Source organism: Pectinophora gossypiella, chromosome 6 (genome assembly GCF_024362695.1).
Source record: "Pectinophora gossypiella chromosome 6, ilPecGoss1.1, whole genome shotgun sequence".
In the NCBI taxonomy this organism is placed as follows: domain Eukaryota; kingdom Metazoa; phylum Arthropoda; class Insecta; order Lepidoptera; family Gelechiidae; genus Pectinophora; species Pectinophora gossypiella.
This window is the reverse complement of record NC_065409.1, coordinates 1,174,688-1,199,663: the sequence shown is the minus strand read 5'-3', so window position 1 is coordinate 1,199,663 and position 24,976 is coordinate 1,174,688. Positions and strand designations below refer to the sequence as shown.

Here is a 24,976-nt window from a genome sequence, read left to right as displayed (position 1 = left end):
AAAAAATGTCAAATCGAATAACTCGAGTTCGACGTTCGAATTACTCGAGCAAAAATTTTCGAATCATAACATTACTGGCTGGTAGCGTCTAGGAAAACAATAAACGTCGTGAAAGCGTTGTAGTGGAGTGTGTGGGATTATCCGGCAATATGTTTCCGAAGTGGGGCAAAATGGAACCGCTGAGTTTTCCCACGGGCTGGGGATTATTTTTGTACAAATAGTAGGTGCCGACTGGAAATGTTTTTGAACTGTGCTCGATGAAAAATGGGGCTATGGGTGAAGGATATTTGTAAACATGTGCTCTTGTAATTCGTTTTAAATCATAATGAGTTGGTTTTCCACTTTTCGTAATAGGAATTTAGATATTTCGTTACTTTTATAAAACTATCGAAAATTATACTACTTATAGTTTAACATTTATAAAGTAATATGAATTAGAACCTTATTATATTAATTTATTTGATTACCAAATTATTAACATTAAAAGTAAATATTTACGATGCACTTCATAAAAATGTACGAAATATGACATTAATATTTTATGCGACATAAGAACTTTTCCTATACATAACCATGAACAAATCATTTTTACTTTCATTCGAATTCAGAAAGCAAGAACGCGGCAATCGCGATTGGAATTTTCGAATTTCGAATGTGACATCAAAGCTACCGTTATTGTGTATTCGGTGAACTTCGCTCTAGCCAGATATGTATGGGAATAGAAAATAAATAAAAATGACACACTAAGTTTAAGACTTTTTTGAAGTTACTTAAAAAAATACTTATGTATGTTAAAACAATACAATACTGCATGTAAAATAAGCGTAGTTATAGTTTGTAATAAGTTTTTAATAAGCGTAGTTAGTTGTCTAAAAATATTCATTTTTTATAACAGATTTTTAGAATCACCGTTGGTGACTGGACTTCCATCAATCAACTATTGAGGGTACCTATGGAGCATACTCCATGGATGGAGGTATTTTAAAAAAGTTCGTTTCTCAAAATGTCTCTACTGAGAATCGAAACTAGAACTTTACATACATACATACATACATACATAAACTCACGCCCGTAATCCCTAATGGGGTGGGCAGAGCCACAAGTAATCAAAGACAACTTGCAGCCACTGTTGATACGATGTCGTAAGCTGGATATGACGAACCTTATGGTGATAAGGGATCAGCCTATCGCCCATAACATTAGTCCATCATGTTAGATGACACAATCCCTCTGTCGGTTTTTACGACATGCCCGGGAAGACAAGCAGCTGAACGTTTTCTATGTTTTTTATTTGCTCCCAGAACAGCATAGAAGCAAACAGCAGAACAGCATAGAACTTTACAAAAACTGACAAATCATTCTCATTGTCTATTAAAACGTAGAGCCATTTGGTGTTAGTAACATCGCACAGAATACTTAAAGGCATGATTCAGCTCATTATTCTGAGTTAATATCAAGTAAAACTTTCCGTCGCAAAAGTATGGATCTGAAGATAATTAAAAAAACACTTAAATCATGAGTTTTTCGACGGAGAATTCCACTTGATTTAAACTCAGAATCACGGTCTGAATCAGCCGCCTCAGTATTCGGTATGGTGTCACTAACATGATACACTTTCATGCAGACTGTAAAAAAAGAAAAAACAAATATGAAAAAGAAAAAGATGAAGGAAAGGAAGATTCCTGACCACTTGCGCTGTCCCTATATAACTGAAAATAGCCTAGCTTAAAGAAAAAAGGGAAACAATATTTATACAAACTAACAAAAAATATCACTGAAGTATTTCTCACCAGACGGATAGAGATACCACTTCATTGTGTATTTGTCGTTGTCCGCAAGTGTATCCCAAATGTTTACGTGTTAGGTAAAATGGTTTCTATGTCCATCTGAAGCCAGTCTGTACCTTTTTCCGCTACTAATGCATCTCGCGGGAGCTGTGGTTTTATAATTTCTTTTTCTGGTTTTTTCCAGTTATTGTTTGGATTGTTGCATGTGAGTTATGTTTTTTCCCGCCTTTTGTTCATGGTTGGTGCTTGTTGGTTAGAATGAAATGTGGAGGTTTTTGAAGTTTTCATATTTCTTATTACGACTTGTTATTTTTGGAAGTGGAGTAGTTGTGTTTATTTTTTTTTATTTTTAGAGGCCGAACTGTATTTTAAACCCGGTTTTATTTTTAGTTTTCGTTTTGTTATAAGGCGTTTTGTTTTTAGTGTGGGCGCAAAAGGTTTATATTTGACTACAATACAAAATCCCCATCATCGCCCTACTATTGTCCCGTTTTTCACAGGGTCCGCTTACCTAACCTGAAGATTTGACAGGTCCTGTTTTCTACAGAAGTGACTGCCTGTCTCACCTTCCAACCCGCAAAGGGAAAACCAGCCCAATACAGGTTAGGTCACATAGCTCCGAAAATGCATTTCTCGGGAATGTGAGATTCCTCACGATGTTTTCCTTCACCGCAGAGCACGTTGATAATCATTTATGATCCAAATATGAATTCGAAAACAAATTCGACAATCATTGGTTTAGGCCTGTGCTGAATTCGAACCTGCGACCTTAAAGTGAGAGACAAGCGTTCTACGAACTAGGCTACCACGTCTCCAATACAATACCATACAAAAATAAACTTTTTATTAAAATAAAAATATATAAATAAATCAATAAATAATCAGTTAGGTAGGTGACCACTCCATTCTATATTCAAATTTCGCATAAAACGTGAGTCCAGGAACGCGATATCCTTACATTCTAATTCAATCTTGTCCTCAGGGTTCTCGCTCAGGCAAACAGGCAATCTCTCAGGGACGAACGAAACTCTGGCGATCAAATAAAATAAAGCGATACAGAGTGCGCCTCGCAATTTGTTAGTCGAGGCTACGCGGAAACGCTCTAACATATCGAAAAGTGTAATCTATCGGCTGTATCTATTTTGAACAAGTATATTGGACGGGATATACCTATATGCGTAAATAGAAGCTTGAAACACGTGAGCTGATTTTTACTCGGTATGTACGCGGAGCTACTAGGTATATACAATCAAAGAGCACAAGTTCAGTCACTGAGCCCAGCGAATTATTTGTAAACAGTCGTGAAAGTATGAACCATTAGTTGTCATAAATATAAAATTTTACGACATGTGACCAGGAGGTATTAAGTGCCACCAGTTAATTTATTACTTTGCATGAAACTGATTGGACTTTTGCACCTTATCGTGCGTCGTGAGGAAACCGACATTCCCGAGAAATGCATTTTCGGAGGTATGTGACACAAATTCGGAAGTGTGTGATTTTTCTTCGCAAGTTGGAAGGTCAGACAGGCAGTCGCTTCTGTAAAAACATCCACATTGTGAACGAGTGACTTAGCTAGGGGATCTTAAGCTGGATATATGATCCACACAGGATATTTTATTTTTGTCTGTCATACGCAATAATAATACTACCATAGCATAGGTATAAGATTTATAAGTCAAGAAATCGCTTTACGATTTCTCTTCACCGAGCAATATCTTCAAGAATAAGAAGCCAAACTTATCAACTTTCCATTTGAATTCCGAACAAGTTCTCAACAATTAATTACAACGCAAGTCAACCAAACAGGACTAGCGTAGAATCAAGCTTGTTCACGTTAAATAGTACACGGGGAAACATGCAAACTGCACTTTACAATGAGAACTTTACAATGCATTGCAATACGGAGTTAAAACTTTAATTTACTTTTGATGTTTCTGCTATACGTAAAATGCTGTCGGAAAATTATTCAACATATTTATTATATTACTTCGCTTCATTCTACGATATAAGTTAACCAGGTAATCCTTTTAGCCTACAAGGCAGCTTCGCACGATTTTAAAAATTAAACAGTATCGATTTTGACTCGATACCAAAAAATCGATTACGATAGTTTTACTTCACTTGCCACCCCATCTTAGATTACTCATTCTTTTTCCGTGCGAGGCAACGTAAACACGTCTCTTGCGTATCTATGAACATTATTTCAAAATGCCGAAACTAAGTGCCGATGAAAGGATAGCTCATTACCAACGAAAAATAAGAAAACTCGAATTAAAGGAAAACCAAAGGCGATTACAAGTATTAAATACATCCCCTGTAGGCAGTTCTGGTAAGTACCAGTAAACTTTACTTATGAAGTTCGTTGGATCATATAGTATATTAAAATAAATGGCGGTTTAATGGTTCCAACTCTGGCACCGAAGTTGCGCAAATAAGTTATTAATTTATCTTAAGCGCAGTTTTCATTAACACAGTTGGCTCGACCGTTACAGATGGCGATACGACTGATCATCTGCCAATACAATACAAAAACGCTTTATTGCACATATAAACAAAACACTAATAAAAACAATTACAAAAGTGACAAGAGAAGCACGATCGCCGGCCATATTGCTAAATAGCAATTTCTTTTAAGCAACCTTAGGGTGAAAGAACTTGCTATATATTGGAGTCGGGGACAGTGCAATACAGGTATAAGTAAATGATACAATATAACTTATAACGACCTACCTAAAACATAATGATACTACAAACTGAGGAGCTCGGTGGCGCAGCGGTAAACGCACTCGGTCTGCGATTGTTGAAGTTAAGCAACTTTCGCAAAGGCCGGTCATAAGATGGGTGACCACAAAAAAAAGTTTTCATCTCGAGCTCCTCCGTGCTTCGGAAGGCACGTTAAACCGTTGGTCCCGGCGGCATTAGCAGTCGTTAATAACCACAAATCCGCACTGGGCCCGCGTGGTGGTTTAAGGCCCGATTATCCTATCCATCCATAGGGAAGGCCCGTGCCCCAGCAGTGGGGACGTTAATGGGCTGGTGATGATGATGATGACTACAAACTAACTTAGTATTTACATAAAATATATATCTCTCTCTTTATTTAAGAGCTGCGCTCTGGTCGGTGGAGTAATCGCCTTCATTACTCCATAGATAGGGCGTATAGAACGGTGGTTGCCCCAATCGCCTTCCGTTCCGCAGCACATCGATCAATTTCTCAATCGGTGATGTTCTAGCTAGAGCCCTACCAGAATCCACTTCCTCGGCCTCCAACCAATACTGATACCGCTGCTGCCCGGCATCAGGGGTGCGCTTTTAAAGTAGCGGCGCCTACTCGCTACGTCACAAGATCGTCATAGAACCTAAGTAGCATTTTATAGGTTAGGCCGTCCCAGTGAGCTACTCACTACGTTCTGCTAATCCTGTCGCTGGTAAAATACAGGGTGTTAGTGACATCGTAACGAATACTCAGGTGGATGATTGAGACCATGATTCTGAGTTAATATCAAGTGAAATTTTTCATCGCAAAATTCATGATATTTTTTTAGTTTTTTTGAATTATTTTCAATTCTATACTTTTGCGATGGAAAATTCCACTTGATATTAACTCAGAATAATCAGCTGAATCATCCCTCTCAGTATTCGTTACGATGTCACTTACACCCCGTACAACTTCATACAGTAGCCATACAAGTAGGTATGGGTGGTAATGACACCGTAACGAATACTGAGGGGGATGGTTCAGACTTGATGATTCTGAGTTGATATCAAGTGGAATTTTCGGTCTGAATCTGAATATTCTATAATAATCTGAATATTCATAATTTTTTTTGTGTTTTTTTTAAATTATTTTCAGTTCCATACTTTTGCGACGGAAAATTCCACTTGATATCAACTCAGAATCATGGCCTCAATCACCTCTCAAAATTTTCGTTACGATGTCACTAACACCCTGTATACATACATAAATTATATATACATACATACACACACACATATATACATATATACCTATCCCGTTAGTGTCACAGAAAGCTCTGTTACGTGTGGGTACTTAGTTCGTCTTGCGATGGATGTACCTCTGATTATCTTCAGTTGCGATATAGTCGTTAGTTTAAGTCCGGTACCGGGGTTCGAACCGGCGCTCGCCGTTTGAGAAGCAAGCCGGTGAACCGCAGGGCCAAAGTGGCCCCTAAACGTAATGTTGAAAATCTCGTTCTAAATCAAAGTTTTATATAACCATTGGTGCTAAATCACAAGTCTGCAAGTAATGGTCTCGTAACTGCGTGAAAGTCTTCCCACCGACCATTAAGGCCGCATTCGGGAAAATACACCAAGATGCATTGATAGCCGATATTTTATTCGCTAAATTTGAATGCCAGATATAGTTAAGACATTATAGATTTCATTGTGGAATAAATTGCTTTCTGCTATCCGCCAGTTGGCTTAATTAATCGTGAGTTTTATGTACGTATTGCCCCCGATTCCTGCAGACACCTCCTAATTTTACTTTAAGTTATATCTGTCATTTTCTTATCCGCCGAAAAGGAAATTTGCAGACACTATTAAATGTTTTATTTAATAGTGTCTGCAAATTACCTTTCCATAGCTTGAGGTTCCATTAGGAATTAATTTAAGTATGTAATTTATGTACAAAATACCATTTCATTATTCTGACACTACCACAGACCAGCTCTATAGTTTTAATGATTACTTAAATTAACAGAGTGCCCACCAAAATATTATTTAATTGATGTAAAGGAGAATGGGCGAATCTGGTCCAAGAACCTCCACTGATGAGACTTATATATAATGAAAGCTTATGCTTTCCCTATGATTCTGGCAAAGTTCTATCAGATTCTGTCCCGGGGTTCTTTTTTTACGGCCATGTTTGTCCTGGCTAAAAATGTGATAAAATACAGTGGGAGCTAAAATCGACTCAAGATTTGTTGCTGGATAACTAAGTCTACATAAATAATTATGTATCATATTGTATATCATTTTAAAGAGGATCTTTTCCAGAATCCGAAACATAAAAAAACAAAAAAAATCTTTATGTAAGCGAATTATAGTCAATTTATATCTGCAGCGCCATTGTTTCTCGGTAGCTAAGTTCAAGTTTCATGCCTTTTACCCCTTCCAAAAGTATCTTACCGATTTTTTTTTATATTGCTTCCGGAATTTGATCTGAGTGATACTAACAAGAAAAATAAATAGACACCTCTCCGATAGAGACCGCATAAGCTATTGCCTATTGCAAGAAATCGTCATCATTAGGAAGTCATTACGGTATTGCATATAAGCTTATCAGCAACTTGGAACTTAGTCCAAGAACCTCCACTGGTGAGACTTGCATGTAGTGATAGCTTATACTTGTCCTATGATTCTGGCAAAGTTCTATCAAACTCTGTCCTAGGATTTTTTTACGGCCATGTTTGTCCTGAATGTACAGTAGTGGACTGCAAAATCGCCTCAGGATTTGTTGTCGAAAAACTATTTAACTAAGTCTATATACATAATTATATATCACAATGTATATCAATTTTAAAGGGGAAGGTTATCAGAATCAGAAACACAAATAAAAAAAATGCATTATGTAAACGACTTTTAGCCAACTCACGTCCGTAGCACCATTTTTCTCAGCAGCTACGTACGAGTTTCGCGCCTTCCAACCTTTCCAAAGGAGCCCAATCATTTTTTCCTTCTTCTGATATTGCATTCTTAACCTGACAAGTGACAACAATAAGAAATAAAATAGATACCATTCCGATAGAGGCCGCGTAAGTTATGGACCTATTGCAAGATAACGTACTCAAAGGCTAGTGTTGTATATTGTACAAGCCGCGGCAAACCGCAGTATTAAACTAGCTTTGCAGAAGAACGCACGGTTGTTTGTTTGCTCGTAGTTAGGTACCTATTCTCCGATATTACATCTGGCGACGTGGCGCGGTAACATACGACGAATCCACCAAAATGAGTGCTTATATCGGATCATTAGGGAGTTTTGATTATAAAAATCAAGAATGGGCAGTGTACTACGGCAGACTGATGATGTTTATAAAACTGAATGACATCAAAAGTGAAAAACAAAGTGCGGTGTTGTTAACTAATTTATCGGATGATTCATATCGTTTGGTTAGCAATTTATTGCATCCGAAGAAGATTGAGGAAGCAACGTTCAGCGAGCTAGTGAATGAACTCAATGCTCATTTCACGCCGAGGAGATCAACGTTTGCCGATCGTAGTAAGTTTTACGAGGCGGTGAAGATGGACGGTGAGAGTGCAGAGGAATGGGCGGCACGGTTGCGAGGGATGGCTGTGCACTGTGGATTCGGTTCTGAACTGAATGTTTTACTGCGCGACCGGTTCGTTTTAGGCTTTAGATCAGGCCCGGAGCGTGACCGGCTTTGCGAACAAGATTTAGCAACGCTAACGTTCGCGAAGGCGCTAGAAATAGCACAGCAGGCAGCCTGTGCGCGACAAGCACGCAATAATAACACTACAATGTCTGTTAGCGTAAAGGAGGAGCCGATATTTAAGAGCAACATGGCTCGAGCCGGCGCCGCGCGCAGCATGCGCGATGGCCGCCCGCCCGCCGCCGGCGCCTGCACTGTATGCGGAATGAAGAACCACGTAGCGGAGAAATGCCGCTATAAGAATTACAGGTGCAATAAATGCAACAATAAGGGTCATCTTAAGAAAGTTTGCCAGTTGAACATAAATAATATTGCAACGTATGTAGAAGGAGGGTCGCAGGCGCAGCGTGAACGGGAGGACAACCACGAATGCGAGGAATGTCAGCTGTTCAATATGAGGTGCGTGAATAGTGATCCTATCTTAGTGCCGATTCTAATAGACCAACGCAGACACGACATGGAACTCGACTCGGGGTCGAGCACAAGTGTTATTTCGGAAAATTATTACGAAAAACATTTTGTCAAGTTTCCTTTAGAAAAATGTAACGTAAAAATGTGTTTCTATAATGGCCACAAAATCGCCCCCGTAGGCTGTTTTTTAGTACCAGTTTATTATAATAACATAAAAGGAACGATAACATTTTACGTAATTAAAAACGGAGGCGGGTATCCGCTTCTCGGGCGCGATTTTATGGCCAAGTTCAACATAGGTTTTGTGATAAACAATAATAGCTTGGCTGTAACAAGTTCAAACGATATTGATGTTCAACATATTATTCATAAATATAAAAGTTTGTTTGACGGTGAACTAGGGTGTTATCGCGATTTAGAGGTCAGTTTACAATTAAAAGATGGTGTTCAACCGAAATTTTGTAAGGCTCGATCAGTTCCGTTCGCTATTAAAGATCAGGTGGAGGCTGAGTTATCACGACTCGTTAAAGCAGGTATTCTAATACCAGTAAGTCATTCTGACTATGCTACACCTATTGTGCCAGTACGGAAAGCAAATGGTAGTGTGAGAATATGCGCTGATTACTCCGTTACACTTAATAATGATATTCACGTGGATAAATATCCTTTGCCTCGCGTAGAGGAAATTTTCGCAAAGTTAAGTGGTGGTGAGAAATATTCTAAATTAGACTGTAGTCAAGCGTATAATCAGTTATTATTATCAAGACAATCCCAAAAGCTCACAACTATAAATACTACAAAAGGGTTATTTATGTATACTCGTTTAGTTTTTGGCTTGGCCAGTGCGCCGGCCATATTTCAAAGAGCGATCGAAAATTTACTGGCAGGTATAGACGGGGTAGCAGTCTTTTTAGATGATGTCTGTGTCACAGGCCCCAATAAAGCTACTCATCTAGACCGCCTGCAAAAGGTTTTTCAGCGTTTTCAAAACGCAGGACTGAAACTCGAAAAAAGTAAATGTGCTTTTTTACAGGACAGCGTTACATATTTGGGGCACACAATTGATAAAAGCGGACTACATAAATGCACTAGTAAAGTGGAAGCGATTACGAAAGCCCCACGTCCAAACAATGTTACTGAACTCAAACGTTATTTAGGAATGACTAATTATTACAGAAATTTTATACCAAACGCGTCGTCTATTTTAAGTCCTCTCCATGAGTTGTTGCGCGCGGGCGCACCATGGGATTGGACAGAGCGTCACCAGCATGCATTCGAGAGTGTGAAGGATGAGCTGTCATCGGAGCGCGTGCTCGCACATTTTGACAGCGAAGCGCAGGTGATCTTGACCGTGGACGCGAGTCCGGACGGGCTGGGGGCCGTACTGTCGCAAGTGGCTGCAGATGGAGTGGAGAGACCGCTGGCTTTCGGTTCAAGGTCATTAACGAGCAGTGAACGTAATTACAGCCAGTTGCATAAAGAGGCCGCGGCAATCATATTTGGTGTAAAACGTTTCCACCAATATTTGTATGGCCGGCAAACCCCATTTATATTAAAAACAGACCACAGACCATTATTAGCTATCTTCGGCAAAAAGAACGGCATATCAACGATGACCGCATCTCGTCTAATACGATACGCAATTTTCTTGTCCGGATACAATTTTAAAATACAGTTTACGTCGGGCAAAGAAAATCAGGTGGCGGATTATTTTTCACGAGCCCCAGTCGCGGTAGTGAAGGACTGTTTAAAATGTGTTAAAAAAGAAACTATTAATTCCTTACAGTTACATAGTTTGCCTTTAACTTACAAGGACATAAGTGAGGCAGTTTCCCGGGATAAAGTGTTAAGCACGGTCATGAAATATGTTAAAAATGGTTGGCCTAGGAAAATAAAATGTAAAAACATAAACCCATATTTCCAATGCAGAAATGATCTCGAAATTGAAAGCGGTTGTTTATTACGAGGACATCGAGTCATAGTACCGGAGGGTTATAGACACAGGTTATTGCAAGAGTTACATAAGACTCATCTAGGTATGGTCAAAACAAAAAACGCAGCGCGCGCTCGCATGTGGTGGCCGAGCATCGACCGACATATCGAGCAGCTGATCGGCGCGTGTGACGTATGCTGCGCCTTGCGCCCCGCGCCGCCGCGTGCACCGCCTTCTCCCTGGCCGCGCCCTGCCCGGCCGTGGCAGCGTATTCACATAGATTACATGTTTATATTACAAAGATATTATTTAGTGGTAGTCGATGCGCACAGTAAGTGGCTTGAATGCATTGATATGTGTAATACTATAACTACAAATAATTTAATAAACATTTTAAAACAATTATTTTCGAGATATGGTTTACCTAATACAATAGTGTCCGACAATGACCCAAAAATAGCTTCACAGGAGTTTTTCGAGTTTTGCAAAAGAAACGGTATTGAACATGTAACCTCACCCATCTATCACCCTAGTAGCAACGGTCAGGCGGAAAATTCTGTTAAAAATTGCAAAAAAATGATTAAGTCTATAATTCAGAAATATCCCGGAACATGTATAAAAAATATTAATGACCATTTATTGGAATATTTGTTTGTGTACCGCAATACTGTACATTGTGCTACAGGAATGACACCGGCAAGGTTGATGGTAGGTCGTGATTTGCGAAGCAAACTAGACTGTATTCTTCCTCCGAAGAAAGATAATAATTTTCCTGCCGCACAATGTGCACAACCATCTAAAAATAATATACAAAAAAAATACAGATCATTTTCGATAGGAGACTTAGTTTTAGTAAAATGTTACACAAACAAAAAAATAAAGTGGTGCAAAGGATGGATAACCAACAAACTAGGTTGCAGATTGTATCTGGTTCAATTGGATGGTCAAGAGACCGCGTTAAAGCGACATGTAGATCAATTATTGCGGTGCGCGGACTTTAATCCAGTAGACCAATATATTGACACTAACGGAGCGATGACGTCAGAGCCCGGTAGTTCATCTCCATATTGTCCTCCGCAGTCTGAAGCAACAGTGGATCGAAGTCCTATAATTCCAGTAGAAACACTTGATAATGAAGAATGGCAGGAGGCTTCGGAGGGGGAAATGGAGGCAGAGGGAGAGATTGGGTCTGAGCGATCGACTTTGGAATTGGAGGATGTAGATGTGGAGCAAGTGGAAGATAAGGCTCCGACTCCAGAGCCATCGCCCCGACCCTCTTCTTATAACTTAAGACCTAGAACTAAGAAGGTTAATTATAAATTATAGTTATTTATATATATGGTTATTTTGTTATCAGGTTCGATTGCTAAGAGGAGAGGAGTGTTGTATATTGTACAAGCCGCGGCAAACCGCAGTATTAAACTAGCTTTGCAGAAGAACGCACGGTTGTTTGTTTGCTCGTAGTTAGGTACCTATTCTCCGATATTACAGCTAGTCATTATAATCCAACAGAAGTAACATGATTAGAATGCGGCAGGACGGAAATGTAGTATGTTTTCTTTCACCACAATCTTGTTTTATTAATCCAGGCTTATAGCTTGTCTGATAAACAATGCAGTATGGTACAACAAACGTATCGTAAACGTAAGGTTGCCTGGTAGTAATTGCTACCTTGGCAATAAAGCCGCCTTTTGCACCAGTTATTGCCTGAACTTGTTTAATAAATGTGTTTCTTTTGTATACAATAGAGTCATTGTATTGCATCTTGATTAGAATGACTTATTTCTTGTTTCTCTCGTACTAAGCTGTATACTGTTAGTGTTAAAGAGACACATATTTCGTCTCTTTCGCATAAGGCGATGTACTACATTTCCGTCCTGCCGCATTCTAATCATGTTACGTCTGTTGGATTATAATGACTAGCCTTTGAGTACGTTATCTTGCAATAGGTCCATAACTTACGCGGCCTCTATCGGAATGGTATCTATTTTATTTCTTATTGTTGTCACTTGTCAGGTTAAGAATGCAATATCAGAAGAAGGAAAAAATGATTGGGCTCCTTTGGAAAGGTTGGAAGGCGCGAAACTCGTACGTAGCTGCTGAGAAAAATGGTGCTACGGACGTGAGTTGGCTAAAAGTCGTTTACATAATGCATTTTTTTTTATTTGTGTTTCTGATTCTGATAACCTTCCCCTTTAAAATTGATATACATTGTGATATATAATTATGTATATAGACTTAGTTAAATAGTTTTTCGACAACAAATCCTGAGGCGATTTTGCAGTCCACTACTGTACATTCAGGACAAACATGGCCGTAAAAAAACCCTAGGACAGAGTTTGATAGAACTTTGCCAGAATCATAGGACAAGTATAAGCTATCACTACATGCAAGTCTCACCAGTGGAGATTCTTGGACTAAGTTCCAAGTTGCTGATAAGCTTATATGCAATACCGTAATGACTTCCTAATGATGACGATTTCTTGCAATAGGCAATAGCTTAGGCGGTCTCTATCGGAGAGGTGTCTATTTATTTTTCTTGTTAGTATCACTCAGATCAAATTCCGGAAGCAATATAAAAAAAAAAATCGGTAAGATACTTTTGGAAGGGGTAAAAGGCATGAAACTTGAACTTAGCTACCGAGAAACAATGGCGCTGCAGATATAAATTGACTATAATTCGCTCACATAAAGATTTTTTTTGTTTTTTTTTTATGTTTCGGATTCTGGAAAAGATCCTCTTTAAAATGATATACAATATGATACATAATTATTTATGTAGACTTAGTTATCCAGCAACAAATCTTGAGTCGATTTTAGCTCCCACTGTATTTTATCACATTTTTAGCCAGGACAAACATGGCTGTAAAAAAAGAACCCCGGGACAGAATCTGATAGAACTTTGCCAGAATCATAGGGAAAGCATAAGCTTTCATTATATATAAGTCTCATCAGTGGAGGTTCTTGGACCAAGTTTCATACAAAAGTGCCCATTGTCATTTCCACCAAAATGTTGACAACCACAGCGTGGAAGGGTTAATGATTTTAAATTTAAATCTTCCCCAGAATGTGGTTACATCGGTGCACTGGTTTCCCGCATAATTCAATTGTAACCTAATTCCACCATAGTGGCTTTCACAATATATTGGTCATTGATTTAATTTCTCTGTAAATTCATATTCATAATATTTTATATTTATTTGTATTTCTCATTCATTTTAATTATTTATCATACATTATTAATATTAATTTTAGTTATACATCATAATTATTTCATAATAAACAATATCAAATTATTATACTTTATTCAAAATATTTTGTGTATCCATAAATTATAATAAGTTATACCTAATAACAATAAGGCGTTAAAATGAATTAATAATTATACTTTACTATTCATTCTACTGTGAACTCCTTTACGCTATAGGAAGCTTTTTGTGTGAGTAGCACTTTTAATTTACTAATGAAACTCGCATCAGAAAGTTTCACGGCGCATTGGCGCTTCTGCTCTGTAAAGTCCTGATATTTAAATAATAAAAAATAAAATAAAATAAATTTATGTTTATGTTAAATAATCAGTAGGTACAGTCATGAGTCATGAGCAATATAATGTACTAATGTACTTTAGGACTCTATCACACTAACAGATTTGACATTTAGTGAGACTTACAGTTCAATTTGTCAAAAAAGTTAATGTGACATGGTACTAAAGTGTATACAAATACAAACAAACGGCCTACGCGGTCCAGTATGGTAGAGCGTTAGTAGTTAGACTCACGATCAAGAGGTCCCGGGTTCGAATCCCGGTGGGAAAATATCACAAACAATACTTTGTGATCCCTGGTTTGGTTAGGACATTACAGGCTGATCACCTGATTGTCCGAAAGTAAGATGATCCGTGCTTCGGAAGGCACGTTAAGTCGTTGGTCCCGGTTACTACTTACTGATGTAAGTAAGTAGTCGTTACATGAGTCATGTCAAGGGCCTTTGGCGGTGCAATAGTAACCCTGACACCAGGGTTGATGAGGTTGGTAATCCTCCTCACAACCCGCACGAGAGAAGAAGAAGAATTTGTATAAGTTGGTATACGTATATATTTGTGAGCACCTATGAGGGTGATATATTCTATTTAGAAAAACCCCTCTAAAATAAAGATAAAAAAATAGTTAGAACGCTCAACAACATGAGTCCAAAGCGAACACATAAAACACATCACAAAACATAAGTAGCTCAGATATCATAGAGCAAAGAAATAATAAAACGATATAAAAGGGTACGGAGGTCGTATACAGTGGAACGAAAAAGTGCTAGACAAGAGACAGGTGTGTTCGCACTGGATGCGCAACGGAGCGAGCAGTGCTCACGGCGGCTGCGCGCTCGGGCGCACCGCCTTATATCTGAAGTATAAATGAGGACAGGGAGATTGGAAAAAGGGTGGAGACAATTTTGTCCTCTTTTAAAAAAAAGTAAATTAGAAAATGGTTTCGTTTTACGTAATATTGTGTCGTGAGATCGGGTGGAGTTTCAAGCTAGTCTATAATGATTGGCTTTAGCCCGTTAAGGAGTAGACGTAAATAAGTCAGTAATAATTCCATACATTCCAAAACCCACTAACATACACCGATCTTACGATAAAGCAATCTGATGTAAATGTGATTTATTAAGGATATTACAACACGTAATCTTGTAAATATCTACTAGCGAAAGGTCACTCACTCACTCACTGACTAAACATAGACATAAACAGCTCATATTCGCCCCACTGCGGGCACATGCCTCCCCTCAATCAACCGGAGGAGGTATGGAGCATACTCCACCACACTGCTCCACTGCGAGTTGGTAGAGGTGTTTTTACGGCTAACAGCCGGGACCAACGGCTTAACTTGCCCTCCGAAGTACGGTCACGAGCATTAACATACACTTTGGTACCATGTCACATTAACTTTTTCGACAAATTGAACTGTAACTCTCACTAAATGTCAAATATCTTAGTGCGACAGAGTCCTAAAGTGGGTACATTATATTGCTCATGACTGTACATCAACATCATCAACAGAATCATCTTACTTTTTTGGAAAATCAGGTGATTTAAGCCTGCAAAGTCCTTACCAAACAAAGGACAGTCTCACAAAGTGATTTCGGCAATGTTCCCATCGGGAATCGGGAAACCGGACAGATTGTGAGCCCAACGCTCTAACCACTAGACCGTGGAGGCTCATCACGTAACTACACGTGCTCAAATTTTCCATGGGCGTTTCTTTTAGGACGTAGGTGCTCGCTAGGACGGGATTTTGCGAAACTCAACCCCAAGAAAAAAAAAGAGAAAAAGAGGTGGCAAAGTTTTTATGATTTTTTTTTGACGTGACTTATTTTAGATTTGCCGCAGATGGCATTAACTACTTGGCCGGACAGATGGGGACCGCTGAAGGCTCTCACCCGGAACAACATTTAAGACAACAGGCCTGAGGGTGCCCAGTTGGGCACGAAACCTCGGCTCAGGGCGTCGTCTGAAAGGAAAAATATTTGAAAGAATTAATCGACCCTAGAGGGTCGATAGCGATAAGCGCTGAATGAGGGAGAGTTTGTATGAAACTTCTATAGTTTTAATAGTAGGGCTTCACGCGAACGAAGTCACAGGTAGTAGCTAGTATACTTAGTATACTAGGTATAATAAGTACAAAAGAATCCTGCAGGAAATGTCGTAGCAATATTTAACGGAAGTGTGTTCCCGTTTTGAGCAAACAGTCGACGTGTTGAGCAAACTTGTATTTTCAGTTGCCGTGATTGGTTTTATTTTTTATTAGTTTTTATTGAGTAACAAATATAACGTTATTTCTTTATCGCTCCACTTTTTATTAGAGATTTTTAAACTACTTACTAACTTATTATAAGGCGCCCAGATTGTACCTATCATCATCTGTGTTAATTTGTTTTGTATGTTGTGTGAATAAAGTATATTTGATATGATTTGATTATTATAGGACGTGCGCTACGAAGCACGAAGCATCTTAATTTCGAACTATTGGGTGATCAGCCTGCAAAGTCACAACCAAACTAGGGTGATATTTCCCATAGGGAATCAAACCCGGAACCTCCAGATCGTGAGACTAACGCTCTATCCACAAGACGGACGCCAGAGTAAATAGAAAACTATAAAGTTCTTTCTACTTCCTCCACAATTCATCACAAACCTTCTTACGAGAGTAAAACCATACATCATTTAGGATAAACGCATTTCCTTTGACAGCAATGCGATATTTATTGTGAAAAACAAATATCGAGCATCTATAAGTGAAACATAAGTTATGAGACGTAATTCAATTGAGCTTATCGAAAAAATAACTGGTATATCGGATTCGGTTATCGGACTTCCGTCCGATCGGATATCGGACATAGCCTATATCCCAGTCAGAGGCAGGTACATCCATCGCAAGATGAACTAACCCACACCTCACCGAGCTTTCTGTTTGACCAACGTCGAGCCAACTGTGTAGTGAAAACTGCGCTTAAAGTAAATTAATAACTCTGGTACCGGGATTTAAATCGGCGCTACCCAACTGAGAAAGCAATCCAGTACCACAGGATCACAGTGACTTATCCTAAGCTAAAGCTAAGCGACTGTTTAGCTATTTCGAATTAAAGTTCCATAACGGACACTTCATACAGAGGGGGTGAGGTCGGCGATACGAATTGGTGCGGGGAGAGTTTCTGTTTTATACGTATTGTAAATAATTATGATTCTTTAATAATTAGACAGACAGTCAGACAGGCAGTCGCTTCTTTAAAAAACCGGACCTGTCAAATCTAATAAAGTTAGTGATTATTTAGAAGATATGAATGCATGGGATTAACTGTTTGAGAACTGATACTAGGCAGCTAAATTACTCAATTGTATAAATATATTTTATGTTTATTTATTTTTTAAAAGAACGTCTAGGTCCCTGTGCCGAGGTTTTTTTTGCAGCTTCTTTTCCCCGGCTATACAGGTTGTGAGAAGTTGTAGTACGTAGTTTTAGGCGGATGAGACGTTCGTTATGTAAAAATTGACGATTCAAAGTGTAACTATGTTACCAACTGAATAAAGATATTTTTGAATTTGAATTTGAATTCAGGTTAGGTAAGTGGACCCTATGAAAATCTGGATAATGCTAGGGAAATGATGATGATGACATAATTATATTTATTCTATGCTTGTAAGTAGCGTTTTTTTTAAACAAAATTACATTCACTAGTAGATAATATGGATATATATCATCACGCCTGTACGCCCGAAGGGGTAGGCAGAGGTATAATAATAAAACACCCACTCCTCGCCTGCTATATTTAACCCATATAATAGTGGGCACGGGGGTACATGAATTCAACTCATGTATAAAAAAATTATGGTATCTATAGCACGTACCCAGACTGTATAAACATATAGATTCGTACCGTATCAGAATGGCCGAAATCCGATGAGAGAATACGGGTAAATGACCAGTAATAGTCGTCACGCTGAAATATGAAACGCAGGGTGAATGGACAGTGGCCGTCATAACACGTGCGTGAGAAATATAGGGTAGACGGGCTCCTAGTGTCCCTTTCGCTTGAACGAGGTTCGCTATTGTTTTCGTTATTTCCCTTTGACGAAGGATTTTGGCAAGTTTCGAGGGAATATATTTATACTGTTTCCTGGAAGGTTATTCTAAATATACGAGCTCCTTGGTTTATTTTTATATAATACACAAACTCACGCATATTTCCCACCGGGGTAAGCAGAAACTCCACCGACAAGAGCGCAGCTCTTAAATAGAGAGAGAGAGAGAAGCAGAAACTATGTTTGGTTTCCATTTTCGTAATTTTCATAATTTTCCTAGCGTTTTCCCGTTTCTCATGGAGACCGCTTACTTCAACTGACAATTTGACAGGTCCAGTTTTTACAGAAGTAACTGCCTGTCTAATTATCAAACCCGCGAACGGAAAACCAACCAAATACAGGTTAGGTCACATACCTTCGAAACGCATTTCTTTTTTTTTTACCTTTTTGACCACCAAATAAAAGGTAGGTTGCAGTTTCGAGTCCCGGTTTCTATAAATAGGCCAGCCTCTTAACATCTAGTCTAGCCTGCAAGATCCCACTGCCGGGCGAAGGCCTCCCCTTCCGCTTTCCATTTTTCGCGGTCCTGTACGTACTCCGGCCAGTCCCTCCGACAAGCGTCCAAGTCGTCGCACCATCTCTTTCAAGGTCTACCACGACGCCTATTTTTACTTTTTTTTGGTGTTTGTACCTTCTGGTTTAAAAGCGAAAATTTTATATAAAACGAAACTAAATCGTATTCTTAGGTTCATTGTACCCAAACAATATTGTATAATCCTCAATATAATGTAAAATCACAGATTTTCCACTGGAACACAAACAAACAACCTCAATATTTCACACCTATTTTTATTACATGTCTGTAAACAAATAATAAATTATTATGAAGCAAGTTCAAGTTTGTAATAAAATCCACCTTATATGGTAGAAAATTAGGTTCAGTCTAATATTAGGGTGGATGTGCCAATAGTTGGAGCACGCTGGGTTGTCAGCGTGATTTAGTATAGACGGGGCGAATGAAAAATGGGTGTTGCGAGGCACAAATCATGACCACGCCCGCGAGTGACGAACGAACGGCAATTTACTGCCCACCGATGGATATATTTATCCGATGCATTGCCTGACGATAATTGGAACAGTTACCCTTCACCCTCAAGCCCGATTCAAATGTATTTTTGTTTTTCTCTTTTCACAAAACGTTTGTTTGAGCCATCCCGTATCACTCGCCAATTGAGATTTATTTTGAGTTTTGAATAAAGAATTGGTTTGATAAAAATCAACGGCGTGCCGTTTGTATACGTATGGAAATTGGAAATTATTGTGTTGCCATTGTGAAAATAAACACGTTCCATTGTCCCAAACCGTAATTTTGTGCGAACTGAAAAAGATTTTAGCATAGAATTCGATTTTGCGTTTGACTATAAATTATTGTTTTGTACTGCCAAATAATTTATGCACTGTACCAGATTGTTAATTGTTTTCATATTTACGATTTGGTACCTATGTAACTAGATAGTTACACGATACTCCAAACTATACCTAGATAGCTATAGCTCCTTGCTATTTGTCCTTAAATATCAGACCCATCGGCATAGACTGCAATGTGCTTACTTTGGTAATCCCTCATCATCACATCACTAATTTAAAGCCACGCTCTTGTCGGTGTAGCATTCTCCGTGCTACTTTTTAGGGGTAAATAGGGCAGTGGTTTCCCTCTTGCCTTCCGCCCCGCAGTACTCTGTCTGACGCGAGTAGAATGGCGCCCAGAGTAGTGTATTTCTTAGTGAGTGAGTGATCCCTAAACAGTGTTTTTTTTAATTATGTTCCAATCTGGTTTCGAACCCGGGATTTCCAGGATCCTAATGCTTAACCACTGGACTACGGAGGCCATTAGGATATCATAATAAGGAATAAGAATCTAATAGCTATGAGTATTATTAATCGTAAGTCGGATTATGGGGGCTCATGCTATCCATCAACTGACCACCCTCACAGAAAAGAGGCGAGATAAAACGGGAAAAGTGTTAAGAAATTACTTAGTGGTTCTGTCTATTTCTACCTATAGTTATACAGGTAGGCACAAACATAACATAATGAATACGAACATAACTAACGGCCTCCGTGTCCCAGTGGTTGACCGTAAAAATATATTTTTGACAGGTCCGGTTTTTTTACAAAAGCGACTCCATGTTTGTCCTTCCAACGTGAAGGGAAAACCAGCCTAATACAAGTTAGGTCGTATTTCCGAATAATGTGAGATTGATGATGTTTTTCTTATGCATAGCACAATATGATAAATCATTTAAGATTCAAAGATGAATTCTAAATTTTTAGTAGAGACCGGTGCTGGATTTGAACCTGCGACCTCGTTGAGGCAAGCGTTCTTCCAGCTGCGCTACCACGGTTCTCCATTTGATGCCAAAATGGTTTTCACATGTTACCACGAGTTGTAAGTTGTTGAAATGGCTCTGTCATCCTCGTTTAGGATCACGGGCTCCCTAGCACTATCCTGTTTTTCACAGGGTCCGCTTACCTAACCTGAAGACTTGACAGGTCCAGTTTTTTATAGAAGCGACTGCCTGTCTGACCTTTCAACCTGCGAAGGGAAAACCAGCCCAATACAGGTTAGGTCACATACCTCCAAAAATTTATTTCTCGGGAAAATGTGGGTTTCCTCACGATGTTTTCCTTCACCGCTGAGCACGTGATAATCATTTATGATAATCAAGTCAAATTCGACAATGATTGGTTCAACCTGTGCTGGACTCGAACCGGCGACCGCAGTGAAAGGCAAGCGTTCTACCAACGAGGCTACCACGGCTCACAATGAAACGTATCACGGGCGTGACTATGCATGGATCTCCACCGTCTGTGACGGATAAAGTGGTACATTTAAAGCAGTTATCAAGCAAAACTTGCCTTTTACGTAGTAAATTCTAGATCTTTCTAGAAACTCGACCATTTAGCTCCAGATTTCTTTCAACTTAGAGCTGGAGTAAACCAAGCACTTACTTCCAACTTCTATAAATCTTTGCGAAACAACACTTTATTTGGTATATATTAAAAGCGCATCTCCTCTTTATAACTCGCATTGTTTATTCTGTTGAAAGTCTCGGATTTTTACAACAAAAGAGAATTCTTAATTTTGCACTCGTCAATCTTTTTTTTTAAAGTGCTGGGTATTTGCAAGCTTTTATTTTTTAACTTCATGTTGTTAGGTATCGTGAATTTTAAATTTGTAGTGGATTTAATAGCATTATCCCGTTTTTCACAGGGTCCGCTTGTCTAACCTGAGGATTTGACAGCTCCGGTTTTTACAGAAGCGACTGCCTGTGTGACCCGATTTTTTTGACGTGACTTATTGTAGATTTGCCACAGATGGCATTAACTACTTGGCCGGACAAAGGCAACTTGGCCGGACAAATGTCTGATCCGAAAATCAGACAATCTGTTCTGAAAATCATTGTGCGGTATAAAAATGCAGTTTTGGTGTTTAACGTTAATCTCTAGTCACACTACCAAAGGACCTAATTTACGATCCTCACGACCCGATTACTCTAGTTATAGAAACGGCCAATAAGCTCGAGAAAACAAACACTTCAGGACCCCGATACCGACGCCGCCGCATGGTCGACGAATTCGACGATTTCCATTAGTTATTTAGTACCCGAGCCAGGATTCGGACCCGTCACAATTCGGACAATCACATCGGTGGATTGTGAGGTGAATTACCAACCCCATCAACCCTGGTGTTAGGGTTATTACTGAGCCGCCATAGGCCCCTGACATGGCTCATGTAACGACTATGTACTTACATCAGTAAGTAATAACCGGGACCAACGGCTTAACGTGCCTTCTGAAGCACGGATCTTTTTACTTTTTGGACAATCAGGTGATCAGCCTGTAACGTCCTAACCAAACTAGGGATCACAAAGTGATTTGTCCCCACCGGGATTCGAACCCGGGACCTCCAGATCGTGAGCACAACGCTCAACCACTGGATCATGGAGGCACTCAGGCATTCAAAATGCATAATTATGCATCCAAAGGCTTCATCTCCTCATCGATACCGGCGCCATTCATCACAGCTAATTCGATATTACAGTCGTAATTTCAAGGAGATTACAGAGTCAATAAGGAGCTCCGAGCTTCAGCACAAAGAGGGACTAATTGGAGCGACGCGATGAACCGAACTGACAAGAGCTAGACAGTGGCGGAGTTGGGGGACGGGGGTCACCCAGTTCGGGGTGACACCCGAGAAAAATACCTTTGAATTGCATTGATTTCGTGCTTCGGAGGGCATTTTAAGCCGTTGGTCCCGGCTATTAGCCGTCAAAAACACCTCCACTAACCCGCAGTGGAGCAGCGTGGTGAAGTATGCTCCATACCTCACGGGCTACGTCAAGAGTACTCCAAAACCGGCGAGCATGTATGAAGTCTTTAAGAGTGAAGGAAGTGAAGGTGGTATGTAGGATCGTAGAAAGTGGCTTTCTGTGTTCTCTGCCTACCCCAACGGAAAATAGGCGTGATTTTATGTATGTACTAGCTTTTGCCCGCGGCTTCGCTCGCGTTAAATTCGGGGTTATACGGTTCCCTTTTCGTAATGTACCAATTTTTAGCTTTCTACCTTGAAAACTGCAGAGTCCCATATAAAACATCACCCTCTTTTTTTTGGTCTTGGACCCAGACTTTCCCGAAGGCATTGACGAGACCTAAGATGGACCGAGCTCTCCCAGAAGGCATCTGTTCACACTGGCCTTGAAGCAGTTTGAAGGGGTTGGGGGCAGATTTCCAAAAAAAAAAAATCTGCACGATTTTTTTGTTAGTCACAAATAGTCCGCTTACGAATCCTTATCTTTCTACCTCAAAAATTGCGGAATGCTCCATACAAACTTCCACCCCCCATTTTAGGGAAGTGGGGGATTAAAAAGAGATAAAAAGTAGCCTATGTCACTCTCTATTCCTTCAACTATTTCCACTTAAACAATCACGTCAATTTGTCGCTCCGTATTGCCGTGTAAGACGAACAAATAAACAGAGAGACACATGCGTACACTTTCTCATTTATAATGTTAACTTAGTATGGATGTGTCATGAGCAATATCATGTAGGTACCCACTTTAGAACCATGTCGCACTATCATGTTTGACATTTAAATAGACTTACGGTTTAAATTGTCAAAAAAGTTAATGTGACATGGTTTCAAAATGTGTGCATATTAGTACTCGTGACCGTACAATATGTAAGCCATCGATGCAGTATCTCGTTGGCACGAATCTAAAGCCACGCTCGAGTAGCGCGAATAATTGCTTACATTTGCCTGTCTCGAGTTATGTCAAGATACGGGTAGGTGTACGTTATATGCTCTGTCATTCTATTACATTGGTATGTACATAAACCCTAACGAGATGCCCTGTCATGTTCAACTGGCCTCTGTAGTCCAGTGATTGAGCGTTGGGCTCAGTCCCAGATTCAAATCCCGATCGGTACCTATTACAAAAAACCGCATCCTTGGTCCAGTGGTTGAGGGTTGGGCTCACGATCCGGAGGTCCTGGGTTCGATTCCCGATGGGCACATATCACAAAAATTACTTTGTGGTCCCTAGTTTGGTTAGGACATTACAGGCTGATCACCTGATTGTCCGAAAGTAAGATGATCCGTGCTTCGGAAGGCACGTTCAGCCGTTGGTCCCGGTTGCTACTTACTGCTATAAGTAAGTAGTCGTCACACGAGTCATGGCAGGGGCCTTTGGCAGTTCAATTACAACCAGTTTTGATGAGGTATACTAACCTCATAACCCACACATAGAAGAAGAAGATTGAAAAACGCTTTATTGCACATTTTATAAACCTATCTACTCAGCAAGTATCCACCAACTACTGGGCATAGACCTTCTCTTTTTGACGCCATCCTTTCCGGTTCTGGGTTGATGACGTTAACCTACCTCATAACCCACACCATGAAATAAACAAACATGCTTGTAATTCTTTATTTTGTAATTAAAACACAAAACACCGGGTTCATACCGCGTTATTATAAGGGATATGAGACTTCCGAAATTTCGACACTGTTGCAAGTGCCATGATCACGGGACGGCTGAAACATTTTTATATTCTTTATTTTAATAATAAATTAATTAGCTAATTATTTTTATTTTTTTAATAATACATTTATATCTTTAATAATGACAATGTAAAAAATATAATAGGGCATGCATAAATTAGTGGAGAATTCCAATGTTTAATTCGTTTATAATATTAATGCGCATCATGTGTGCAAGAAACATATTTTAATTTAAAAAATGGTAGAATTTTAAACATTTTACAGTGCAACATTATGGTTTGATGTTTTTTAGACACTGTTTGTATTTTTTCCCCTTTTAATTATTTTATATTTGTACGCCGATTGCCAGATCACAGCGCTCTAACTTATATTATGTATAACACCTTACTCTACCTGTGTTTCACAAATAAGTCATTTTGTATTTGTATTTTTATGTTTTTAGATTAGTCTACTTGTATAATTGCTTAGTTGATCGATACAACAAGCTCTTCAGATGTTAAAGATACACTTCTTCCCCACAGTCGACTGCTAGCCGACGCATTAACTTTTCCTTTGTACAAAAAGGAACTTACCAAGTCTATTACCCTTTTAAAGAAAATGTTGCCATAAAGCCTTTCTTTTTGTATCCTCAATGGTTCTTGCAAAGGAGAGCTTGTTATTATAATTCTTATAACTGACTTTATGTACTACATAGTATGTATAAGTAGCAAGTAATAGAAAATAAGTGGCATAATCCAGTGACATTGTCCTGTGTTAAATGTAATGTACCTGTCTGTCTGTGTCTGTGGT

General features: G+C 39.2%; 2 protein-coding genes across 2 annotated transcripts in view; one reads left to right on the top strand and one right to left on the bottom strand.

Annotated features, from left to right (window-relative positions):
• The window catches only part of LOC126367298 (disintegrin and metalloproteinase domain-containing protein 11), a 371,689-nt gene that overhangs the window by 291,923 nt on the left and 54,790 nt on the right, over positions 1–24,976 (bottom strand). The gene's annotated exons all lie outside the window — the stretch shown is intronic.
• Positions 7,715–11,953, top strand: LOC126367365 (uncharacterized). Its single transcript, XM_050010862.1, has 2 exons — positions 7,715–8,602; positions 11,905–11,953. Exons 1-2 carry the CDS (start codon positions 7,761–7,763, stop codon positions 11,915–11,917), a joined length of 855 nt encoding a protein of 284 aa, XP_049866819.1. The 5' UTR covers positions 7,715–7,760; the 3' UTR covers positions 11,918–11,953.